The sequence below is a fragment of the Zerene cesonia genome, chromosome 3 (assembly GCF_012273895.1).
Source record: "Zerene cesonia ecotype Mississippi chromosome 3, Zerene_cesonia_1.1, whole genome shotgun sequence".
NCBI classification, from domain to species: Eukaryota; Metazoa; Arthropoda; class Insecta; order Lepidoptera; family Pieridae; genus Zerene; species Zerene cesonia.
In genome coordinates this window covers 8,515,196-8,536,996 of record NC_052104.1, presented here as the reverse complement: position 1 = coordinate 8,536,996, position 21,801 = coordinate 8,515,196, and the positions used below count along the sequence as shown (strand labels likewise).

The 21,801-nt window shown below is 31.9% G+C and overlaps 1 protein-coding gene across 1 annotated transcript; it reads left to right on the top strand.

The window, feature by feature from the left end:
• The first annotated feature begins 12,403 nt into the window (after positions 1–12,403).
• LOC119837365 (carbonic anhydrase 2-like) lies at positions 12,404–21,022 on the top strand. The gene is made up of 8 exons (XM_038362932.1): positions 12,404–12,545; positions 16,423–16,455; positions 17,723–17,890; positions 18,166–18,289; positions 18,381–18,483; positions 18,802–18,911; positions 19,112–19,235; positions 19,689–21,022. The coding sequence occupies exons 1-8, from the start codon at positions 12,506–12,508 to the stop codon at positions 19,941–19,943; spliced, it is 957 nt and encodes a 318-aa protein (XP_038218860.1). The 5' UTR covers positions 12,404–12,505; the 3' UTR covers positions 19,944–21,022.
• Positions 21,023–21,801: the final 779 nt, after the last annotated feature.

Here is a 21,801-nt window from a genome sequence, read left to right as displayed (position 1 = left end):
GCTCCAAAAACCTTTTCCTTCACCATTGTCAACTTTAAAATCTGACATTTTAACACATAAATCAAGACATTCTCACACGTAAATGCAATTATTTTAAATGACGGTTTTAACGTCCATAAGTCTTTTGCAAATAAAACGCTATCTATTAAGTAACATGTATTTAATTCTAGTATTGTATTCGTAGTATACAGTGTATTATTGTGCTGGATTTGAATATATAAAAAACCCAATTATAAAAAAACAATGATTCTAATACATTGATATGATTATTTTAGGAACATTTTACTACAGCTACGACAGCTTTAATTAATATCTATTTTTAATTAATAGGAATTGATTTATTTAATGTGTACATACATTCGATGTCTGGAAAACTATAGTCTTAAAATGTGTATGTGAAATTTTCCTTCAATATTATACACCTTCGTATCATTTATAGTCACATACTTAACTATATATAAGAGATTTCATGAAATAAAGTACTTCTAACGCATTATGACATCGCACCCGCATCTTATTTTGTTATCAAGGGGTTGTATGTAAATAACTGTAATAGAACAAAGAAGACGAAACACCGATGAAGAATATTTAAGACATTATTGAATAGGCTCGCAGCTACCTAGTGACAATAATGTATGGCCACTATAACTCATACGCAGATAACGCATTTTATCATAATATTTTAATTGCTGAATTCTAACAACTCGCGATATATGTAATCGTGAATAAAATATACATATTTACATTCCACGGTTTGTAAGAACTTCGGAGACGTCTAATATTTGTCAAGCATTTTAGTGCGAGATAAAAAATTCTATTTAATATTTTGGTTCAGTTCCTCTTCTATTTTGATGTAATCGAAGATAGTGACAGACAATCGGTTAAATGACATAATACATGCGTTTATATCAAAAATAATGTTTCATGAAAATTATTTGAGAAACGTTAATATAAATTTAATTTATTTTGCTTGTAATAATACATTTTATGCTACTTCACAAGCGCTGTATGTACTGATATTTATAAGCAAACAAGCATAATGCAAACAAATTCCTCGAATCAGATACAGTATAATGCGTATGTATGTATGTTCTATATTCATCCATAAATCAAACTACACTTTTAGTTTTAAACTTAACATCCAAGCCATGCAAATTTTCATCGAAGATACTATAAAGAATTTGCACACATAAACAGTTAATTGATTGATTTATTTCTGGTAGCGATAATTTTTCTTACTATAGATAAGAGCCTAATTGATTCCTAGATCAAATTCAAAGACCTAGTTATAAATAAATATATTAATAATTATCCTAGATAAGTGTGCAGTGTGTGCGTGTGTAAATAAATCAAATACTATCTTAGGTTAGACCGTTTGACCTACTTTTCTCACTGTATCTATTATTATTAGACCTTTTGTGACAACTAGACGGGACATTGTAAATAAGCAGTTCCTATTCAGCACTACTTTATCAAAGAACACATAAAACACAGATGCACAACTTTATATGGGAAAGTGTTCTATTACAGTTAATATCTTCCACATTGGCTCTAGATCAGGAAACCTAAAGGTTGGAGGACTAAATGGACTATCTAATAGTGAAAGAATTATTCAAATAAGACCAGTAGTTCGTGATATGAACATGTTTTATAAACAAACAAAAAGTCACAAGCACAGCTTGTATAGCGAATAGAAACGAGTCCATTAAAGATAATTAAATTACAGAAAGAAAGGGTTGTAAAAATGATAACTTTATTACATATTATCACATCCTCATTCTATAATCTATTGCTATACTAAAATTTATAATCATAATATCACTAACGTCATAATATATTAACACTAGCTACGCCCCGCGCTTTCGCCCGCGTAAGTCCGTAGCCCGTAGGAATATCTGGATAAAAAGTTAAAAAGTTGCCTATGTGTTATTCCAGTTGTCCAGCTGTCTACGTACCAAATTTCATTACAATCGGTTCAGTAGTTTTTACGTGAAAGAGTAACAAACACACACACATCATCGTTTTCAACAACGATATAAAAGTTAAGTAAATAAAAAAAAAATTATCTACCAAATTGCAAGTGCTGGAGCTGCAAGAGCTGAAATGCATATATTTTTACGATCGCGTGTACATATTATGCTCTAAAATATGACTACGCGATTTGACGGAAAATTTATAGCTAAAATGTTAAGACGTGTTTTTGTGATTTATTTTCATCGTACCGAATTACGTCTTCAACAAATAATTATAAAGCATATATCCTGAAGCATATCCTACATTTTTCTGTTTTTTGTTGGTATTTTTTATACAGTGGACAGTATACTTTTAAGCAACTTAAAAAACGTATGTAGCTAGTGTATTCCCTTTAACTCAAACATCTGTGATTTCTAATAAGCGTAATTTATCAACAGATGATAGATTATCCAATTATTTATCACTAGCTGACCCGGCGAACTTCACAACGCCATTGACCTTTTTTCGAAACATTTATCCGCATCAAAACCAAAATTATCAAAATCGGCCCAGCCTATCTTGAGTTTTAGCGAGACTAACGAACAGCAATTGATTTTTACATATATTATACGCTTTACCGTATCTACTTTAACAATCTATGGTTAGTGTCGTAGAAATCAATGGCTATTCTCTTCCTACTTCAATGCAAGTCATATATTGGATATCACGGTCAATGCAGCTAGCTAAACAATTATTTATATTACATCCGATTTATTCCTCGTTGAATTAATCATGTTATAAATAGAAATTGTCGATATATCAACTTTTATGTTTAAAACGACGGAAAGTTATTGAAAACAGAATGAAGCTGATACAGCAGGATAAATTATTGCCGATACATCAATCTTTTCATGTTAAATTATTTATTTTATTAAAGGATGACCTTACAGAGGTAGTGATTAATGATCCCTGGAAATTTCAAATAAAATTATCGAAACTCATACCGTAGAATTATTCTGTAAATACATATACATTTTATATATGTAGTAGCTGTTCAACCCGACTCCGCCCGGGTAGTGTTTTGTTTTTAAAATGTTACATGTTATTATCCTAATCCCAGCAGCCATAGCATACTTTAGGTAGTATCTGTAAGTCAAATTTCAGCCTGTTCGGTTTAGTTTGGGCTGCACGTCAGTCAGTCACCTTTGCGTGACATACATATCTAAATATTTTTACAGACACACTAGCAAACACAATACTATTTATGTAGAAGTGGAAATTCATCACATACCATCTGTAACAGTTATAAGCACTACACGAAGATGAAATCTTTGCGTCTTACAAGACCCTGTCCTATTTTGATGTCATCAAAATCTAGACCCAAATCTATTAATTGTGACGTCAATATCCTTATCAGACTTAAAAGTCAAAGGGGCTTATAATAGAAACTAATTGACTAAATATAATAGACGTTTAAAATGCCCGATTGTTTCTAGTTTAAATAATTAATTGGTTAATAAAGAATTATCAGGGAAAAAATCCGATAAATTTAAAAATATGGTGAAAACTGGTCACTATCCAGCAACATGCTTGTTAATCCTCTATTGTACCTATCTTTGCCCTGAGAATTATAGTGGGCAACTGAGCTGGTGGTTCGCCTGATGGTAAGCGATCACGCCGATCCTCTGTGGGGGTGTGGTAGTATCCTACGTGTTATGTCGCTTACCGCATGAAATGCTCAAAACAAACATACCTATAATTATAAAAACTCTGTTATGAATCAGTCTATTTCACGTAAACAAAAAATCGGTCAAGTGCGTGTCGGACTCCTAAAACTAAGGATTCTGTCTAAATACATTAATGAACCACTGCAAAAAATGATCACACTTTAATTTATGAACGTGTAATCTAATAAAACTAGTACTTTTACTACTACTTGTACTAGTATTTTTATTATTTGTGATTTTAGCGGTATAACATATTATCATCCAGAAAATCTCAACTGTTAATACTAGCACGGATCATGTGGTACAGCCCAATGATAGACGGACAGACAGACGGGGGGGCCACGTCTGCTATTTTTTGTAAACTGACACACTATTACGATTCAATTGACAGCATTACAATCCAAATAACATGGTAACAAAATTGATATTCTGCAAAAACTAAATCGTAGTCGTAACAGTACATGAACTGTAGTGGTGAATCGAAGAGACAAATCTCAGTGTTGCCAACGAAAATATCCCATGGTATAAGCTACCCAGGGGAATTTGGTTGCGATTTAATCAGGTTCGATTGTGTTTCATCTATATATATAAAAGAAAGTCGTGTTAGTTACACTATTTATAACTCAAGAACGGCTAAACCGATTATGTTGAAATTTGGTACAGAGATAGTTTTAGACCCGAGAAAGGACATAGGATAGTTTTTATCCCGGAAATCTAACGGGAACGGGAACTTTGTCGGTAACGCCCCGAGTCTATCTTACCCGTGACTACGCGAGCAAAGCCGCGGGCGGAATGCTAGTTAGTCATAAATAATTTGCACACTACCAAATCTGTCAAACCATTCTGCCACGAACTATTTGAGCGCTTATACGTTAAGAATTAGGACCACGGCTCATAGCGAAGTCTTGAGTCTTTCCCTTTAGGAAGGGAACTCTAAAAACGCCTATTTCCTTTTCCTCACCCGTCCCAGTCCATTCCTTCTTTCCAGTCGTTAATCCATTCCTTTTCCCTTACCCCAAAAAAGCGGGCAGCGCATTCGCAGAGGACCTACCTTTGCAAATGTTTATGGGCGGTGGTGATCGCTTACCATCAGGCGAACCACCAGCTCAGTTGCCCGCTATGACATAAAAAAAAAAAAAAAAAAAACACACGTGAAATTATTGATACGGATAATATATGATTATTTGCTAAGCCTCGTAGATTGCGTGCAACTAATCGTCATAATGAGATCATGTACACTTGACCGGTGGTGGATTAATTGACTTAGCCGGCTTTTATCTACGTCTTTAATCTATATATGTAACTCGCTGAGCCACGCCAAATTTGTCTGCTTTCAAAGGAATATTATCCGCTTTTACAACAACCAAATAAACGATTCAACAAGACCTTGGTACAATGGTTAATTCGTAAACTTAGAACCGACAGGTGATGGGTTCCATTCGCGATGGGGATTAAGAAAATATAATGTCAGTCTGGCAGGACACAGAATTTTAATATATATTTAATTTGTCACTATAGGATTATTGGTAGACTAGACAATTACGTGTCAACTTAAAACAGAACGTCCCTTATGTAGGGACTGGATAAATTAATAACCGGTTACTTGGTTGGTTTGGACATGGATCTTACAACTTCTGCAGTAACAGATTTACGTTTTACGCGAGACTTGTTTTTTTAGAATTCATAAAAGTTTTATTCATTTTTCTTTATAAACTTTGCGCAAATGAAAAATATAAAATAACATTATTTTATTTCATAATCCTAACCATATTTAGTTTACTTTTATTATTCCTAATGTATTATTAATTATTACATAACACAGTTTTAATGATTCACTTTGTAGGAATGCAAAAGTAACAAAACTTCTGGTTTATGACGATAATAATTTCGTAACAACAATACAATGACCTGGCAATTTCAATGCTGAATATTATAATATTTATCATCATTATCTTTTAAGGCGTTTGGTTTTAAAGGAGAGTTGTAAGGGACGATAACAATTCACAACATATATCTTGTAAATTAAATCGCAATAGTTATTATGAACTTCAGATCATTGAGTGTGGGAGTCGAGCACTCGTTTGTACGAATTGGACTAGCTTGCACCGGGGAAGGTACCACAAGGTACCCAATAGACGATTGGTGTAAAATAATAGCATACTTGTGTTTCGTTTGGTGAGTGGGACAGCAGGAGGCTCGCATCCTCTTCCTCATCCTGCTCCGTTCATACTTTTATTCCCGCCTAAAATCCTTTCCTTATCCTTCACCCATTAAAAGCGGGCAATGCATTTCCAGCAGCCCTAGCTCTGCGAATGTTCAACCACCCGCGCAGTTGCCCGCTATGACACAAATAAAATGATTTGCATTAAACGTTATTGAGCTAATACTATAGGGATATGTTATGAGTATCAGAACATACAGCGCATCTTGTTATTTTGGAGTATGATCACAAAGCGAGCCAAGTTTCATGTGATTCAGTAATTTCAACTTGATTTGCAGTAATAGAATATAATATAAATGAACTTATTACCAAAAATGTCTTTTAATTTCAGATTTAGATTCAGTATTCAGATAGCGTGACTCACTAATTATCGTCGGTTTGTATGAAACATTAATTCTTTTTTAAAGCATTTAATTAAAAAGTGTAGTCAATTTGAATTTCGCTTAATTCCGATTTGTTGCAAGTCATTTGTTATATTACTCATGATGAAAATCAAAAAAAAAATTTGATAATTTGAAAAATATATATTTGTGCTAATTCCCTGATAAAAAAGCTAAAAAGCAGTCTAGGCAGTCTTTATCGTTTGATTAGCCGACCTTTTTTTGTATAGTTATGTTATACGAGGATTTTGAAAAGGTGAAATCCAGCTTTAAGATAGATAGAAAACTGAAATGGTGTTCTATAATCTATAGTTATTAATATGCAGATTATAGACATGGTCGTGGTCACATCCATCAGGCGACCAGCGGCTCCTTTGCCCCCTGTTCAATAAAAAAAGAAAACTTTGAACTTGACATGAGTTACATTTTTGAAATGTCATTATTAAGCTAAAAATAAATGAATAATCAATTCAATAATCATCGATTTGTTTATCGTAGGACGTAGTTAATGAAAAACTGGTGGTTACAAGTAACAAGCATCAATGAGATATATTCGGATACACCGGAGTATTTAATAACTGTCTTTTAAAATTTAAAGAAAATAAGCTTGAATTTATAATCTACACTAATATTATAAAGAGGAAAACTTTGCTTGTTTGGTTGTAACGAATAGGCTCAAAATCTACTGGACCGATTTTAAAAATTCTTTCACCATTCGAAAGCTACATTATCCACGAGTAACATAGACTATATATGTACCACGGGCGAAGCCGGGGCGAACAGCTAGTTGATAATAAAAAGTTGAATATTATTAGAATATAGTAAATACTGGACCGATTTCAAAAATACTTTCACCGTTCGAATGGACGCGACGCCTGGTAGCAAGCATATATGAACCACGTGCAAAACCGGACGGACGGTTAGTATATTAATTTAACTATGCCTTTTCACGATAATTAAAACAAATACTTTATTGCAATCGATAATTTATCTGATTATAAAATAGATATAAAAGTGATAAATAACAGTAGACCGGTCGAATCCGCTTCCATACGAAAATGTATTCAACACACAATTTTCATACTTATATAAACGTCATAAATCAAAAATTTATCAGCGTTATAACATTATGTGGTAAAAAATATGGCTGGTTATCATGTTTTGCACACGTGCATTTGTAGTTAGTTTAAGAATTAATCCAGTAGGAAAAAAGGGAAATGCATCTTTTATATCCTATCCTACTAATCCTACTATCCTACTAATATTATAAATGCGAAAGTTTGTAAGGATGTGTGTGTGTTTGTTGCTCATTCACGCAAAATCTACTTAACCGATTGCTATGATATTTGGTACGTAGACAGCTGGACAACTGGAATAACATATAGGCAACTTTTAATCCCGCTATTACTACGGGATACGGACTTACGCGTGTGAAACCGCGGGGCGCAGCTAGTAAACATTAAAATAGTCAAATTATCATTTGTAGTTTTATAGCATTGAAATGCTCCTATAAATGTGAGGCAGATATTGGGCACATGAAACAGAAAGATAAGAAAAAATTCGATTGCTGAAGTGGGATCAATCGTGGACGAGAGGCTAGGCGGTGCTACGGCTTGGCGCCTCGTGATCAAATCGTTTCTATTCTCATAGACAAAATATTAATTTATTTATTTATCTATCTACTTTTGTCAAGAAACAAAATCTCTTCCGCCTCCAAATTGTCAGAACTTGGACTAGTTCAAAAGTAGTTGCACCCAGTGGAATGTACTGAGGTTATAGCCAAAACAAAATCAGTCGAAGTCGAACCACCTCCTTTTTTTGAAATCGGTCAAAAATTTAGAATCCAAGCAAAATAGTAACGAAAATTGAATCTGAAATTAAACTAGCTCATAGATAACTGTAACTAATTGTTGAGTAAGAACATATTTTTAACAATAAAAATCGACGATAATGTAAAAACAGGCTTTATTATCAATTAATCACAAACATGCAGATGCATTTTCTGTTGTATAAGTAACTATAACTACAAATTAAATTATTTATCGGGTCCTTTCGCCCGCACAAAAAAAAAATATAAACAGGATTAATTGATGAAATTCAGATCCTCTGATGTGCTAAAAGATATAACGGAAAAGATTTCGCAAATAACATAATTTATATTTAACTTGTGATAATAGGATAATTACCTGTGATGATAATCATTTATCATGATTGATTCAAAAATATGACACGAAACGTGGTGCAATTATTTATGCCTTATGGAAAGGGATCAGTCCATAGACACAGTATTAATATCCATGTATTTACTGTGCAGTATTTCACTATATGTCAGAAAAGAACCTATATGTATTCTACACACTGAGGTAATCTAGAATTATACGATAACCGTATGTAACTGTTGTTCCTTTGAATATATGTAAAAGAATGCTTTTTTATATTATGCGTTTAAATTTATATATAAATCCTATTAATATTAGAAATGCGAAAGTTTGTAAGTATGGATGTATGGATGTTTGTTACTCTTTCAAGTAAAAACTACTGAATCAATTGCAATGAAATTTGGTACGTAGACAGCTGGATAACTGGAATAACATATAGGCAACTTTTTATTACGATATTCCTACGGGATACGGACTTACGCGGGTGAAACCGCGGGTGAATCCGTTGCCTATATGTTATTCCAGTTGTCCAGCTGTCTACGTACCAAATTTCATTGCAATCGGTTCAGTAGTTTTTGCGTGAAAGAGCAACAAACGAACACACATCCTTACCAACTTTCGCATTTATAATATTAGTAGGTAGGATGCATGAAATACATACGTTTTACAATTTAACATATTAAAATACCTTTGTGTATATGATTAATACTAAAAAAAACAAATTAGGTAATTTAAAAGAAGTTACCTCGCGTCGGTGTTACCAGCTTCCTCTGAGGAATTTTTATTAGAAAATTAGATGACCTGCGCGGCGCACTCAATGAGGTTTTGACATATGTACCGCAAGAGTGGTGTGCTTTTTGTGAGTTTTTATTTCTTGTTTTAATTTTCACGATACCCTCTTTTTTTTTAAACGGTTACAAATATTTTTGATGATCGTTATTTTACATTAATTGATTCAAATACTAATCAATCACACTAATATTATAGATTTGAAAGTTTGTTTGTTTGGATGTTTGTCCGACAATCACGCCGAAACTACTTAACGGATTTTGATAACATTTGGTGACTTGAAAACGAAAATTGGATACGGGACTTGGGTGATAGGTTATTTCATATCCCGATTAAATTCCCCCTCGGGATAAAATAGGAATCTTGATATCCGGGCGGAGTCGGAACGAGCGTCTAGTATATTGTAATATTAACAAATAAACAATTAATGTTAATATAAAGAGGTACTATTAAATATTAGTGGCCGGTAATAACACTGATTACTGTGTATCCAGTAACTATGGCGGAAGGAAAATAAAAAATTAACTAACTTTATAATTGAATTTAAATTGTTAGAAGGCGTTGTGTATAAATTATGTAGTGTTATGTTGAAAATTAGTGTCGGAAGAGTGAATTAGAAGCGAATTCCTGTGAGTTTCTTTATCTTTTGTGTTATATATGAATACTAGCTGCGCCCCGTGGTTTCACCCGCCTAAGTCCGTATCCCGTAGGAATATCGGGATAAAAAGTTGCCTTTATGTTATTCCTGTTGTCCAGCTGCCTACGTACCAAATTTCATCGGAATCGTTCAGTAGTTTTTGCGTGAAAGAGCAACAAACACACACACACCCTTACAAACTTTCGCATTTATAATATTAGTAGGATTAGTAGGATTGTTATAAAATATATTAATGGCATTATGCGCACGATTGGTCAATAAAAGTATACGTTACATGACAGAAATATTTCGAATTAGATTATTAAATAAGTTCATTAATATTGGTCTAGCCGTAATGTACTTAAGCCGCATTTTTCTTGATGTCATTAAATACAGCGTCAAATTGAAATAATACAAACAAACAAATAAAAATATACCTACGGAACCTCTATAGAAATTATATCACAATGTGGACTCGCGCAAACTTTTTTACTGTATGTAATCAATTCCTGGTTTTTATCATGTGATTGATTGATTTCTTTAATTTCGTAAAATGCATTTTATTGTAATCTGATAAAAATGTATAATTGAGTATCTAAAGTAATACTTGTAACTATAAAAATATACCTGAATTTCTGACTAGCAGTTCGCCCCAGCTCCGCCTGTGGTAAATAAAAAGACAAGCACTCAAGGATCACGTACATATCTCAATGTGAAAGAATTTTAGCAATCAATCTACTGAATCCTAAGATTAGTTTTAGAATTCTTCAGTTTCATTCATTTACCCTTTTCATCCTACTAATATTATAAATGCGAAAGTTTGTAAGGATGTGTGTGCGTTTGTTGCTCATTCACGCAAAAACTGCTCAACCGATTGCAATGAAATTTGGTACGTAGACAGCTGGATAACTGGAATAACATATAGGCAACTTTTTATCCCGATATTCCTACGGAATACGGACTTACGCGCGCGAAACCGCGGGGCGCTAGTCTTATATATTTCTAATTCCCTAGCAATTAAACATACAGCTTTAACTTCAAGTTTCGTCGATCTCTAAATAAAGCTATATAAATAAATAAAATCTTAATACACAAGGAAGGATGAAATGCTGAAATAACTTGATACTTTACACGTGTACGAAGTTTTAACTCGATATAGAACTATCCAATCAGATCGCTCTATCATTCTGCAATCCAATGATGGTCAGATAAGAAATTTATTATCATTTTTGTTATTTGTTATCATTCTTGAGTGAAATTTTGAAAGTTTTTCTATAGAATCATCTTATAAATTATAACTTCGTTTACAGCTTTTATATTCAGTTATTAAACTTAAGCCTGAAACTGATTAAAAGCTATTATTGTTATATTTAATCGACGATAGGATGAAACTCGGATCTGTACGGATTTTTAATTCATTTGTAGTATAACTGTAATATTTACTGTTTTCTAAATTTCTAGCCTTTTTTTATTTATTTCTTTTAATTATTATCTTATCATTAACTTTATTATTAAGTTATATAATCTTTAAAACAATTAGATAAACATCTTAAATTTTTTGCGAAATCAAGATCTTTAATTAAGTAGTTATAGTGAATTTATATTTGTCATTTCATCAATAGATAAATCGATGATATAAAGTAATTTTCATTTCCGTTGAGAGTTTCTCTGATTGAATCCAGCAGGTATCCAACAATTATGTTTATTACCTATTTAATTGAGGTTTTTAATTGATTCATATAGATCTTGTACTGAGCCCTATAGGACGATTTACTGTTGGAAGAGATAAAATAACTCAATTTGTCATTTTTCTTTCATTCATAACAAACTGAGCTGGTGGTTCGCCTGATGGTAAGCGATCACCACCGCCCACGAACCTTTGCATAGATAGTGCTTCTGCGTATGCGCTGCCCACTCTTAAGGAATAAGGAAACGATAGACGACTGGAAAATAGGAATGGTCTGGGAAGGGTGGAGAATAGAGGGAAAGGGCCTCCGGTTCCCCAACTTATCGTATGAAACACAGTAACATGGTATTTTACACCGGTTTTCGTCGGGGGTATGTTACTTCCCCGGTGCATGCTGGCCTAATTCGTTCCGAAAAATGCTCGAGTCCAACATAAAAAAATCGATAGATAAATTTTCGGTCCGATATCGACTTGGGATATCATTCTTTAAATAAAATATTATTTTTAATTGTTTAATTGTATTCAGGCATCCTTAAAGATTTATTACTTAAGAAGTATTTAATAAGATTACCGAAGATAAAATTGGACCAATGGGGCTCGAGCTGTTGCAAGAAAGCCACAAAATGAAGTTCATTGTCTGCGACCATATCTATATATCACTATTACAATTATAATTTAATAAATAATATCAATGACCGTTATAAACAATATTTATAACACCAAGCAAACTCCTATATCTCTGAACCTTGCTTATCGAACTGTCGGTCCGTGTGTCACGCTATTGTAGAGTATTCGCCAGTGCAGCACAGACTGACGTGTGATCTCGAAGATATATATATTAATATATATGTATATATAGACATATTGGACACGCGTTTAACGGTAGTTGTTGTGCGAATTTTGGCGGGAAAGGTGGTTGTCGTTTGAAATAAAGGACTAATTGAGATTTAATATGTGGTCGGCGTTTGTGATTCTGTTCATCTGTGTCGTTGGTGAGTTTTTTTTTTGCACAGGAAATGTTAATTTGATTAAATGAATGATATGATTAAGTGATAAAATATTGAGAAAGTCATTGTACTTTTTATAGTACTGTTTAAATTTAATGTTATCGTTATCATTTTTAAACCAACTTTCAAAAGTTTAAATACTTACATATTTTAAATAATATCGACGCCAATTTATATAAGTGCAGATATTTTTCGTTCTTAATAAATAAACCGTTTTTAAAGATCACCTAAATGCATGGGAAGTAAATAAATATAAGCTGCATGTATAAGACAGGTTTATATTTCCTTACATATAGAATATTTTATTGAATAAGTGTAGGTACCTTGATGTGCAATCTGCGAGGATTTTTGAAGCAAAAAGATAATTGTAGTTAAAACGTAATAATATGACCATGATATTAACAAACCATTAATTTCTCTAGCTTTTTATTTCTTCATATAATAAATCAATTGTTTTAGAAATAAAAGATATATGACTTAAAGATACAATACAACTAGATGTATACTAATATACTTAATATTGATTTAAGTATTAATGTTATTAAGACTTAATAGTACATTAAAATTCTTCCAATAAGTAAAGAAGTTTAGAAAAGTGACAATAATAAGGTATTATTTATAATTAAATATTCTTATATAAACTTTCTTTGCAGTTTCTTTTTAATTTCATGTCTAAAAACAAATACATCCCCCTAATTGTTATTTTATGATTTTTTTTAATAACATTACATTGCACATGAAAGCAAAACAAGAAATTGGCTCATTTGATAGTGAACCCAATGACCTTGGCATAAAGCCTATCATTTTGATAATTGATATGAAAGTTAAGGTCTGACATTGATAACGGTCAGGTTCAGTGTTGCATTCAATATGCGATGATTATCATTAGATAAATTAAATCAGCCTATCTATTTAGACTAGACACTTTCTCTGACTTCGCTCGACTTGATCTGTACTAGTCCTACGAAGTGTGATGATTTATGATGATAGTGATGATCTGACCATTGCGTTAATTTGAATGTATATGCTGAATGATATAAATTAAATAGCTTACCTAGTAGACTATATATACCTAGGATACAACAATGGGGCTGGATTAAGGGAGTCATTTATAGTGCTATTAAATTTAAATTAAGAAATTTAATAGCTTGTTGTAATCTTAAATTAATCATTTTTAAAAGAAAGTTATCTAAGAATGAGGATAGGCTTTCATAGTTTTTTTTTTTTTGTTGGCAACCCTAAAATGATTACAAAAAAAATATAATTTTTAGTTCTGTTTTTGTTCATTTACTATATTAAGTGAAGTCCCGTGTCCCCTAGTGACCCCACTATGGGGCAGATGATGTACATCTATTTCACTGGTCGATTTACTTCGGGACAAGTAGGTCAGCCTTCTGTGTCCTGCCAGACCGAAACATTTTTTTTGTGCGTCCCCAATGGGACTTGAACCCAGGACTCCTCGGTTCTACGCTTTTGCGTTAACCACTGTACCAAGGAGGCGGTCATTATTTATCATATTGCTTTATAATTATTTGAAAATGTTCCATTTATAAGTAAAGTTTAATTTAATATAACTTTATTACCAGAAGGAATTCGTTGTAGGCAATTTTCATTAAAACCGTGCAACATTAAAATGCTTATAAGAAACTATAACAAATCAATTGTAGTCTAAATAAATTTCACCTTTTTATTGAATACCAATTGAATCGTGCGGCTTTACTCGAGAGATACCCGAACACAAGATAGTCACTACAAAAACTATTATATATCTCTGTACAAAATCACATAAAAATCTGTTCATTTGATTTGCGTGAAAGAGTAACAAAAATTCTCACGTATTAGGCGAGCTCGGACCGGGGAAGGTACCACAACCCCACAGAATATCGGAATGAAATACTAGCATGGTACAGTGTTAGCATGGTACATGGTACAGTGTGTGAAACTGCGGGGCGCAGCTAGTATAGTATGAATAAAAAACTAATATTAGATAGGTCTACTGAATATTTCTCAATTTAATTGCCTTTTAAACAATTATAATATTAGAGATATAATTAAAACATTGTAATACGTTCACTTATTTTTCCGTGTAAATATTATTGTTAACACCTGTCATCTGTCCAGCCTAGTAACAAATATTTATTCTTTAAACAAAGGTATGTGACAAAGAGTCGGAACTGCTGAAAAATTCCATATCTTATATTTGATCACACAATAACATTAAAGTTTACTATCTGTAGATAATTGTTATAATTAACAAAAGAAAAGAGATACCTTATTAGTAATCAAAGGTTAAATAGAGTACGGAAAATCAATAATGACTTTTACAATAATTGTTTAACAAAAAACTGAACCCTCTTCATAATGTCAGAACTAGACTTAATTTAGAGACCACACGGGAGGCACAATCCTTCAAAGAAAAAAAGAATCATATAAATAGATCAGCCAGTAAAAAGCTATAAACGGACAAACACAAAAAACAGTTCAATTGAGAACCTCGCTCTTTGTTTGAAGTCGTTTAAAAGAAGGTCAATTATATACTTTTAATTTCCAAACACTCTACGGACATACAACAAAATCAACGAAATTTCACTAGTTCATTTTATTTAATAAACAAATAAGATTGCCTCGTACATGATAAAATAGTTTTTTTATCAAATATTTAATCTAATATAAATATTTTTTTTCCAATCCATAATTATAATGCATAAATTTATTGATATACAATGATTGTAGGAAAAGAATGCAATGCTATAGGTAGATACAGACGTGATAATCTTGTATGACTAACTAGCTGCGTCCCGCGGTTTCACCCGCGTAAGTCCGTATCCCGAAAGAATATCGGGATAAAAATTTGTCTATATGTTATTCCAGTTGTCCAGCTGTCTACGTACCAAATTTTATTGCAATCGGTTTAGTAGTTTTTGCGTGAAAGAGCAACAAACGCATACACATCCTTAAAAACTTTCGTATTAATAATATTAGTTCCTTTATAGGTTTACGATTCATTCTTAGTCAAATAAACAAGTATACATAAAATATATTTTAGCGCTAAGTGCTAAATTGTTTATTTATTCTAAGGAAACTGAAATTTATTTATTCTAAGGAAAAAATATAACATCTTTCCCATATTAAATGGGAAGGTGAAAAATCGTATACCTAGATATTCAGATATGTTTTAAAAATTAATATACGAGATACGGCTTCCGAAACAAGGTTTCGCATTCATTCCTTGAAGGAAGCCGGGCTTATGAATAAATTACGTGGGCTTTCTTCGGACAGCTTTTGTTTTGCTGAGAACAAAGGCTAAATAAGGTCGGCTTCAGAATTCTGTTGTGATGCTGGAGGTGATATCGATCGATATGTTTTAAGAAGCATATGGGCAGATTTGATACTGAGGATAATTTTAAAATGGAAATAAGATTATATAAGTTATAGGAATTAAATCGTAATACTGTCAGTTTTGCGGTCGTAAATAATTCTACTTATATATTTATTGTTTCAACTTGATTACAACCTGATAAAAGAGAACTATACTATTACAGCTTTATAGATTTTGTGTTAAAAATAACAAGTTTTAATTAAAAGGAAAGTGCGTAACCATTCAATAAACTAGACAAATATTTCTTGAGAAAAAGACAACTGTTGAAAAATTTAAGAAAAATTTATGTATAGGTTATACTAATTAATAACAGAAATCTTAAATTAAAAAATATACATGAATTCAAATTTATCTACAAAGTACTAGGCTAATAAGTAAAAATGATTTGCTTATTATTGTATTTTTAATAACTATGTAACTATGACATGAAACTTTTTCCATTCCTCTAGTTTTATAAAATTAATATTTATGCTTCCTCCTCAGGTACGACGTACGGCGAAGATTGGTCCTACGATTGTAAGTATATTTGTAGATGTTTTGAAATTATTTACATACATAAATAATTATTTTTCATAGAACATAGAACTAGATCATGTTTAAGTAAAACAACATGCCAGGCACCAGCTATCAAATAAAGAAAATTATCATAAAAATTGGTTTACCCTGCATAAAGTTATGAGCTAACAAACATAAAAAAATATTCAAAATACAGTCAAATTGATAACCTCCTCATTTTAACATTTAATCAAACAGTGTGAGAGAAATACAAATGAATTATTAAACTCGTGTAGCTAAAAATAAAGAAGCTACCTAAGAGAAGGATTTCTTTCTTGAAACTTTTAAATTTATTTTTCTTTTTTGATAACAATATTTATATAGCTATTTTATCTAAACAAAGAATCTCCTTGTCAAATCAATACAAAAAGGTGGAATAACCAGAAAAAATGGGCAGGCTACGATGTAAAAAAACAATCCATTTATGTAAGAGATAGTTTTCGCGCTATGAGGTCATTTGTTTATTATCATTTTATTTCACAATTAGCTTTTGCCCGCGGCTTCACACGCACGCACGCGTTAATTTCGGAGTAGCTTAATAGATGACCTATAAACTTTCCTCTTGAATCACTATGATATTAAAACCCCCATATAAATTAATGTTTTAATTTTATACGTTTATATTATAGGTATATATTTAATACATAGAAGTTAACACTCCGTTTCAAGCTACAGAAATGAGAGGCAAATCCAATTAAACCTGCGCACTCAAAATATAGGTCACCGTGTCAACATACAATTTAGATTTGAATTGCCCCACTCCTTCCTGTTCTCGTCGTATACAAATATTATGCACTAATCGTATATTTATAATACTTCTTTAAAGACACTACTGCCACATTATACATACAATAGGTAACTGCATAAGAAATCCTTTGATGAATTTCACACATATAAAATTATTTTAAACTGTTGCTTTCTGTAACGTTACGTCAGGGAATAAGCAGTGATGGCTCAGTGGTGAGAGCCGCGGACTTTAAAATCGATAAGTCGGGGTTAGACACCGATATTTTGTTTTGGTTCTTAAGCAATATTCCAAGGATAACTCTTTTTTCAAATATTAATTAACATTCGAGATAGCTTTTTCAACTACAGTTATTGTATGACTATTCCTTAATTCGTAACAAACAATGCAAACCCCGTTCTCCTAAGTTGATGTCATTGTGTACAGGATATTATTAATTACATTATGTGACGTCACGTCTAAAACCCTTCTTCACCAATACAGACGAAACCCGCTGGCCAGGACAATGCAACGAGGGCCAACGGCAATCTCCCATCAACATCATGACAAGGAGTGCACTGGTCGACCGGTTGGGTCTTCATATACGAGGTCCTCTAGCCTTCAGAGGCTATGGCAGCGCTAATGTGACTGCATTGAATAATGGACATACGTGTAAGTTCCCAGAATAAATAGTCCTCTTCGTTTAATATGTCTGACGGTGTTTATTTATCAGTTCAAAAAAGACATGTATAATTTTTTACTTTAAGACACAAAAGTCTCGTAAGAAAAAGCTCATTTTCTAACTCAAACATTTGTCTTTGATAATCTTTTAAGTCACCTTTTGACCTCAACATTAAACATTTGATAACTAAAATATCCTATCTTTTAGAGGTGCGCTTATTTGTTTATTTAGGAAAAATAGGATTCTCAATAAAGTACTGTTTCAGTGAAATGGTTGCTGGTGGAAGATGAACCAGCACCGTTTGTATCTGGAGGTCCGCTTCGGGGCAATTACAGCTTCCTACAGTTCCACTTGCACTGGCTCTCAGAACACGCAATAGACGGCATGAAGTGAGTACCTTAAGTGGAATAATTGACAGAATCTCATTTAAATATTCATATTTTTGAACAAATGGAAATGAAAATTATTGCTTGAATCTAGATATCCATTGGAAATCCACATGGTTCACGTGAAGACCGGTCTGACTGTGGACGAGGCTCTCAAGAGACCCGACGGTCTGGCGGTTCTTGCTATTATGTGTCAGGTAAGAGGCAAGGCAGGCAATTGATATATTTAAACACACACACAACACAAACAAATAAATACTACTAGCGTAACACATATGCACTTATTATTAAATAATTTCTATTTTGATTTTCATAAATCTAGAGATCAATTGTTCTATTCTTTTGGAAGGCCATTTTTGTTCATAATCTATAATAGTATAATCAGATATTCTTTTGAATAAAGACTTAAGTTATATGCCAGTCCTGCAATTGTGACATTATTTTTGTACCCAAGATCTTCCAAATTTAACTACTGCACTAAAATTATCATTAACCAGAGAAAAATGTTATCTAAGGTGAGCACTGGTGGTGCGAGTGAGTTCGCTTTGGGAGAAATCGAACGATTCTTCACAAAGTTGGTTGAAAGACATGCTGAATATCCCAATACGGCTGTCATTGATCTCACGTAAGTGTTGATAAATTAGTTCTTTAATAGTATAGTCTTTAAATTCATCATCTTTATAATCGTTATCATCAACATCTTCATCAATTAATTAATAATTATCATAGGTTCGGGAAATAGTATATTCTAAATAACGTGAAAAAGAGATAGATAAAACATATATGTAATGAGAAAAAGACAGTTAAAATATAAATTTCCCACAGTCGCTTGTTCAGCCCGGAGCCGCAGTCGTTTTATACGTACCACGGCTCGCTGACCACACCCATGTGCCAGGAGGTCGTTACATGGATTGTGATGGACAAACCGCTCACTATTTCTGATACACAGGTAAGAAAGTACATACTAGATACCTACATGATTAAAGCCAACGGCAAAATATTTGTAATATTTTTTTAAATAAACAACCGAATCCAGCGTTATTATTATTATCTTACACTTTTTGTCTTTGTTTTTACATGCTAGCTTCTCGAATATTAACATATATAGAAATTAGTAACGCTTCAGACGCAATTTAATTACTACACAGCAAAACCTATTGCGATTTAAATCAATTTCGTAGTCTTGTATTGCTAAATTTTCCATTGTGATACCGACAGATGTCCAAAATTTAATGGTTACCAACATGTTTTTACTACTTTAAGGAATTAAACATAAAAACCAAGTATTACGCGCCTCTATATATATGATTTTTTTTTGTGATTGAAAGTCATTTTCCCGCCCATTTATTGTGTATTTCCTTTTTCCACCAATTGGAATACTAAGTGACCAATTTTATTCCAGTATAAACAAATAAGCCGAGTAGACGTTGGTCGCATAGACAACTACCGAAGCTTGCAAGTAGCTGACCGAGAGGTCTATCGTAGCGTAGCCTCTTGTGCTAACGTTGCCCTCCCTGGATTGTTTGCTATTCTCGCTTCCCTACTTAACCTCTCCTCCAGTTTATCTGGTATCATGAGCAAGGGAGTTTGTGTTATGGTCAATATTAAGAAGAAGTTCTTGGGGGATAGAATCAAAGATTGTAAGATGGTGCTGTAATTTTGGAAGAATGGAAAACGAAACAGATGTCCTAGTCTGGGTACAATACTCATGAAGATAGAAATCTTATTCATCAATGGCTTGATGGTAAGATATATAAAAAATCAAATTTTGTGTGCTTAGGCCTTTATTCACAAACGACTTTCTGTATGGTATATTCATTGACTTAAGATCTCTTAAGCTCTTCTCTAATCGGAAAGCGTTATATACGCGTAATATATTTCAAATATGTTTGAATAAGGGCCTGGAATGTTTTCTAAGAAATAATGTGGAGTAAGTAATTTAAACATTTCATATTATTACTTTAATGTTTTAGACACATATCAATTATAGTAAATCATGGTTTAGAAATTTTAATCACAAATCTTCGTAATTAATATTTTTATCGACTAAATTACTAAAAAATGGGTCAAGTTCTGTAAAATCTCAAAGCAAATATATTTATCTATATAACTGTCTTGTCTGTTGTATGTTTTTCTAAAGTAAACAAAGCATGCTGTAAAAATTTCCATTTAGTTGGATATTGTTAAGAAAAATATCTCTAAAGTTTAATACATAAAAACATATCTTAAAATAACAACTGGTTTATTAAGATGATATGAAATGTTAAATGTTTTTAAAATACCTTTACATAAGATCAATACTATATTCAATTTAAAATATAGCAAAATATAAATTTATTATAAAATATTTATTGTTAAATTAAAAATTACATCGCTATTTAAATCGTTATCTTGAAATTACAAATATTGTACTCAGTTCTAATAATGTATAGGCCTTGTGATATTCAGCTGATTAATAAATAATTTCAAATTAAACTTAGTATAAAATATGAGCATTATACAAGAGAGTTGGCAATGCTTTTAGAGTTCTTAAGATGTGACCTTGCCTTTGAAGAAGCTGTTTGAATCACAGTGCTGCATCTTCAGAAGTTTAATAGGTCAAAGTCTACGATGGACGTATGTTTATATGTATATATATTTAACTAGATTCTAGAAATCTTAAGAATTTATTTAATATTTTTCTATTTATTATTCAAATATTTTGCATTTAATACTATTAAAAACTTAAAAAATATGCTTGGCTCGCTACTAAGAAAGCATTTCAATTTATCGTTACATAAAAAAAAATTAAGTTGAACGATAATTTTTATCAATGCAAATTAGTGTAATAAATAATGATATATGTATAAGGATGTATGTGCTAAATAAAATTATATGGACGCAGTTATGTTGTATAGATTAGTTTAATATTATTGGAGATATATTTAATCCTTTTAAATATTATAAATGCGAAATTAACTGCTTGTCTGTATGCTTCATCACACATAAAACATTAAACAGATTTGACTGAATATTGGTAGCAAGATAGTATGAGACCTTAGAAAAGACAGACAGATGATAAGATTTAATAAGGTTTAACATGCCTACTGACAATTGAAAAACTAAGACTTAAGAATGGAATATTTGATTCACTCAATTATTATTGCTTTTTAAAACATTTTTTTTTATCATTTATTTAACTAGCATTGTATTGTGTTGCCATTGCTTATCAAGTATATTGTACTTCTGTTATGTTTAACTTCAAAGCTTTATCGCTACAAACAAACAAAATTTATCTGTTACATATATACATATTTATATATAGGTAAATACTTATACAGATACAAAAATTTCATCTGAATTTTCTTATCAGATACCAATTAGAAAAGATTATTGATTGACTAGTTTCTAGTATTAGTCACTTGTTTTTTATTATTATTTATCTTTTATATCGTTTGTTTATATTTTCATATCAATTACAATTAATTTGCACTCTTATAATATCCATGACTCGGTTTATCGTTAAATCATTAACC

Excerpts from the sequence above, each read along its gene's own strand:
- LOC119837365 (XM_038362932.1), top strand. The coding sequence starts at position 12,506 with ATGTGGTCGGCGTTTGTGATTCTGTTCATCTGTGTCGTTG. Across the intron at positions 18,290-18,380 it reads CACGCAATAGACGGCATGAA|ATATCCATTGGAAATCCACA; the intron begins GTGAGTACCTTA and ends GCTTGAATCTAG. Across the intron at positions 19,236-19,688 it reads TCACTATTTCTGATACACAG|TATAAACAAATAAGCCGAGT; the intron begins GTAAGAAAGTAC and ends ATTTTATTCCAG.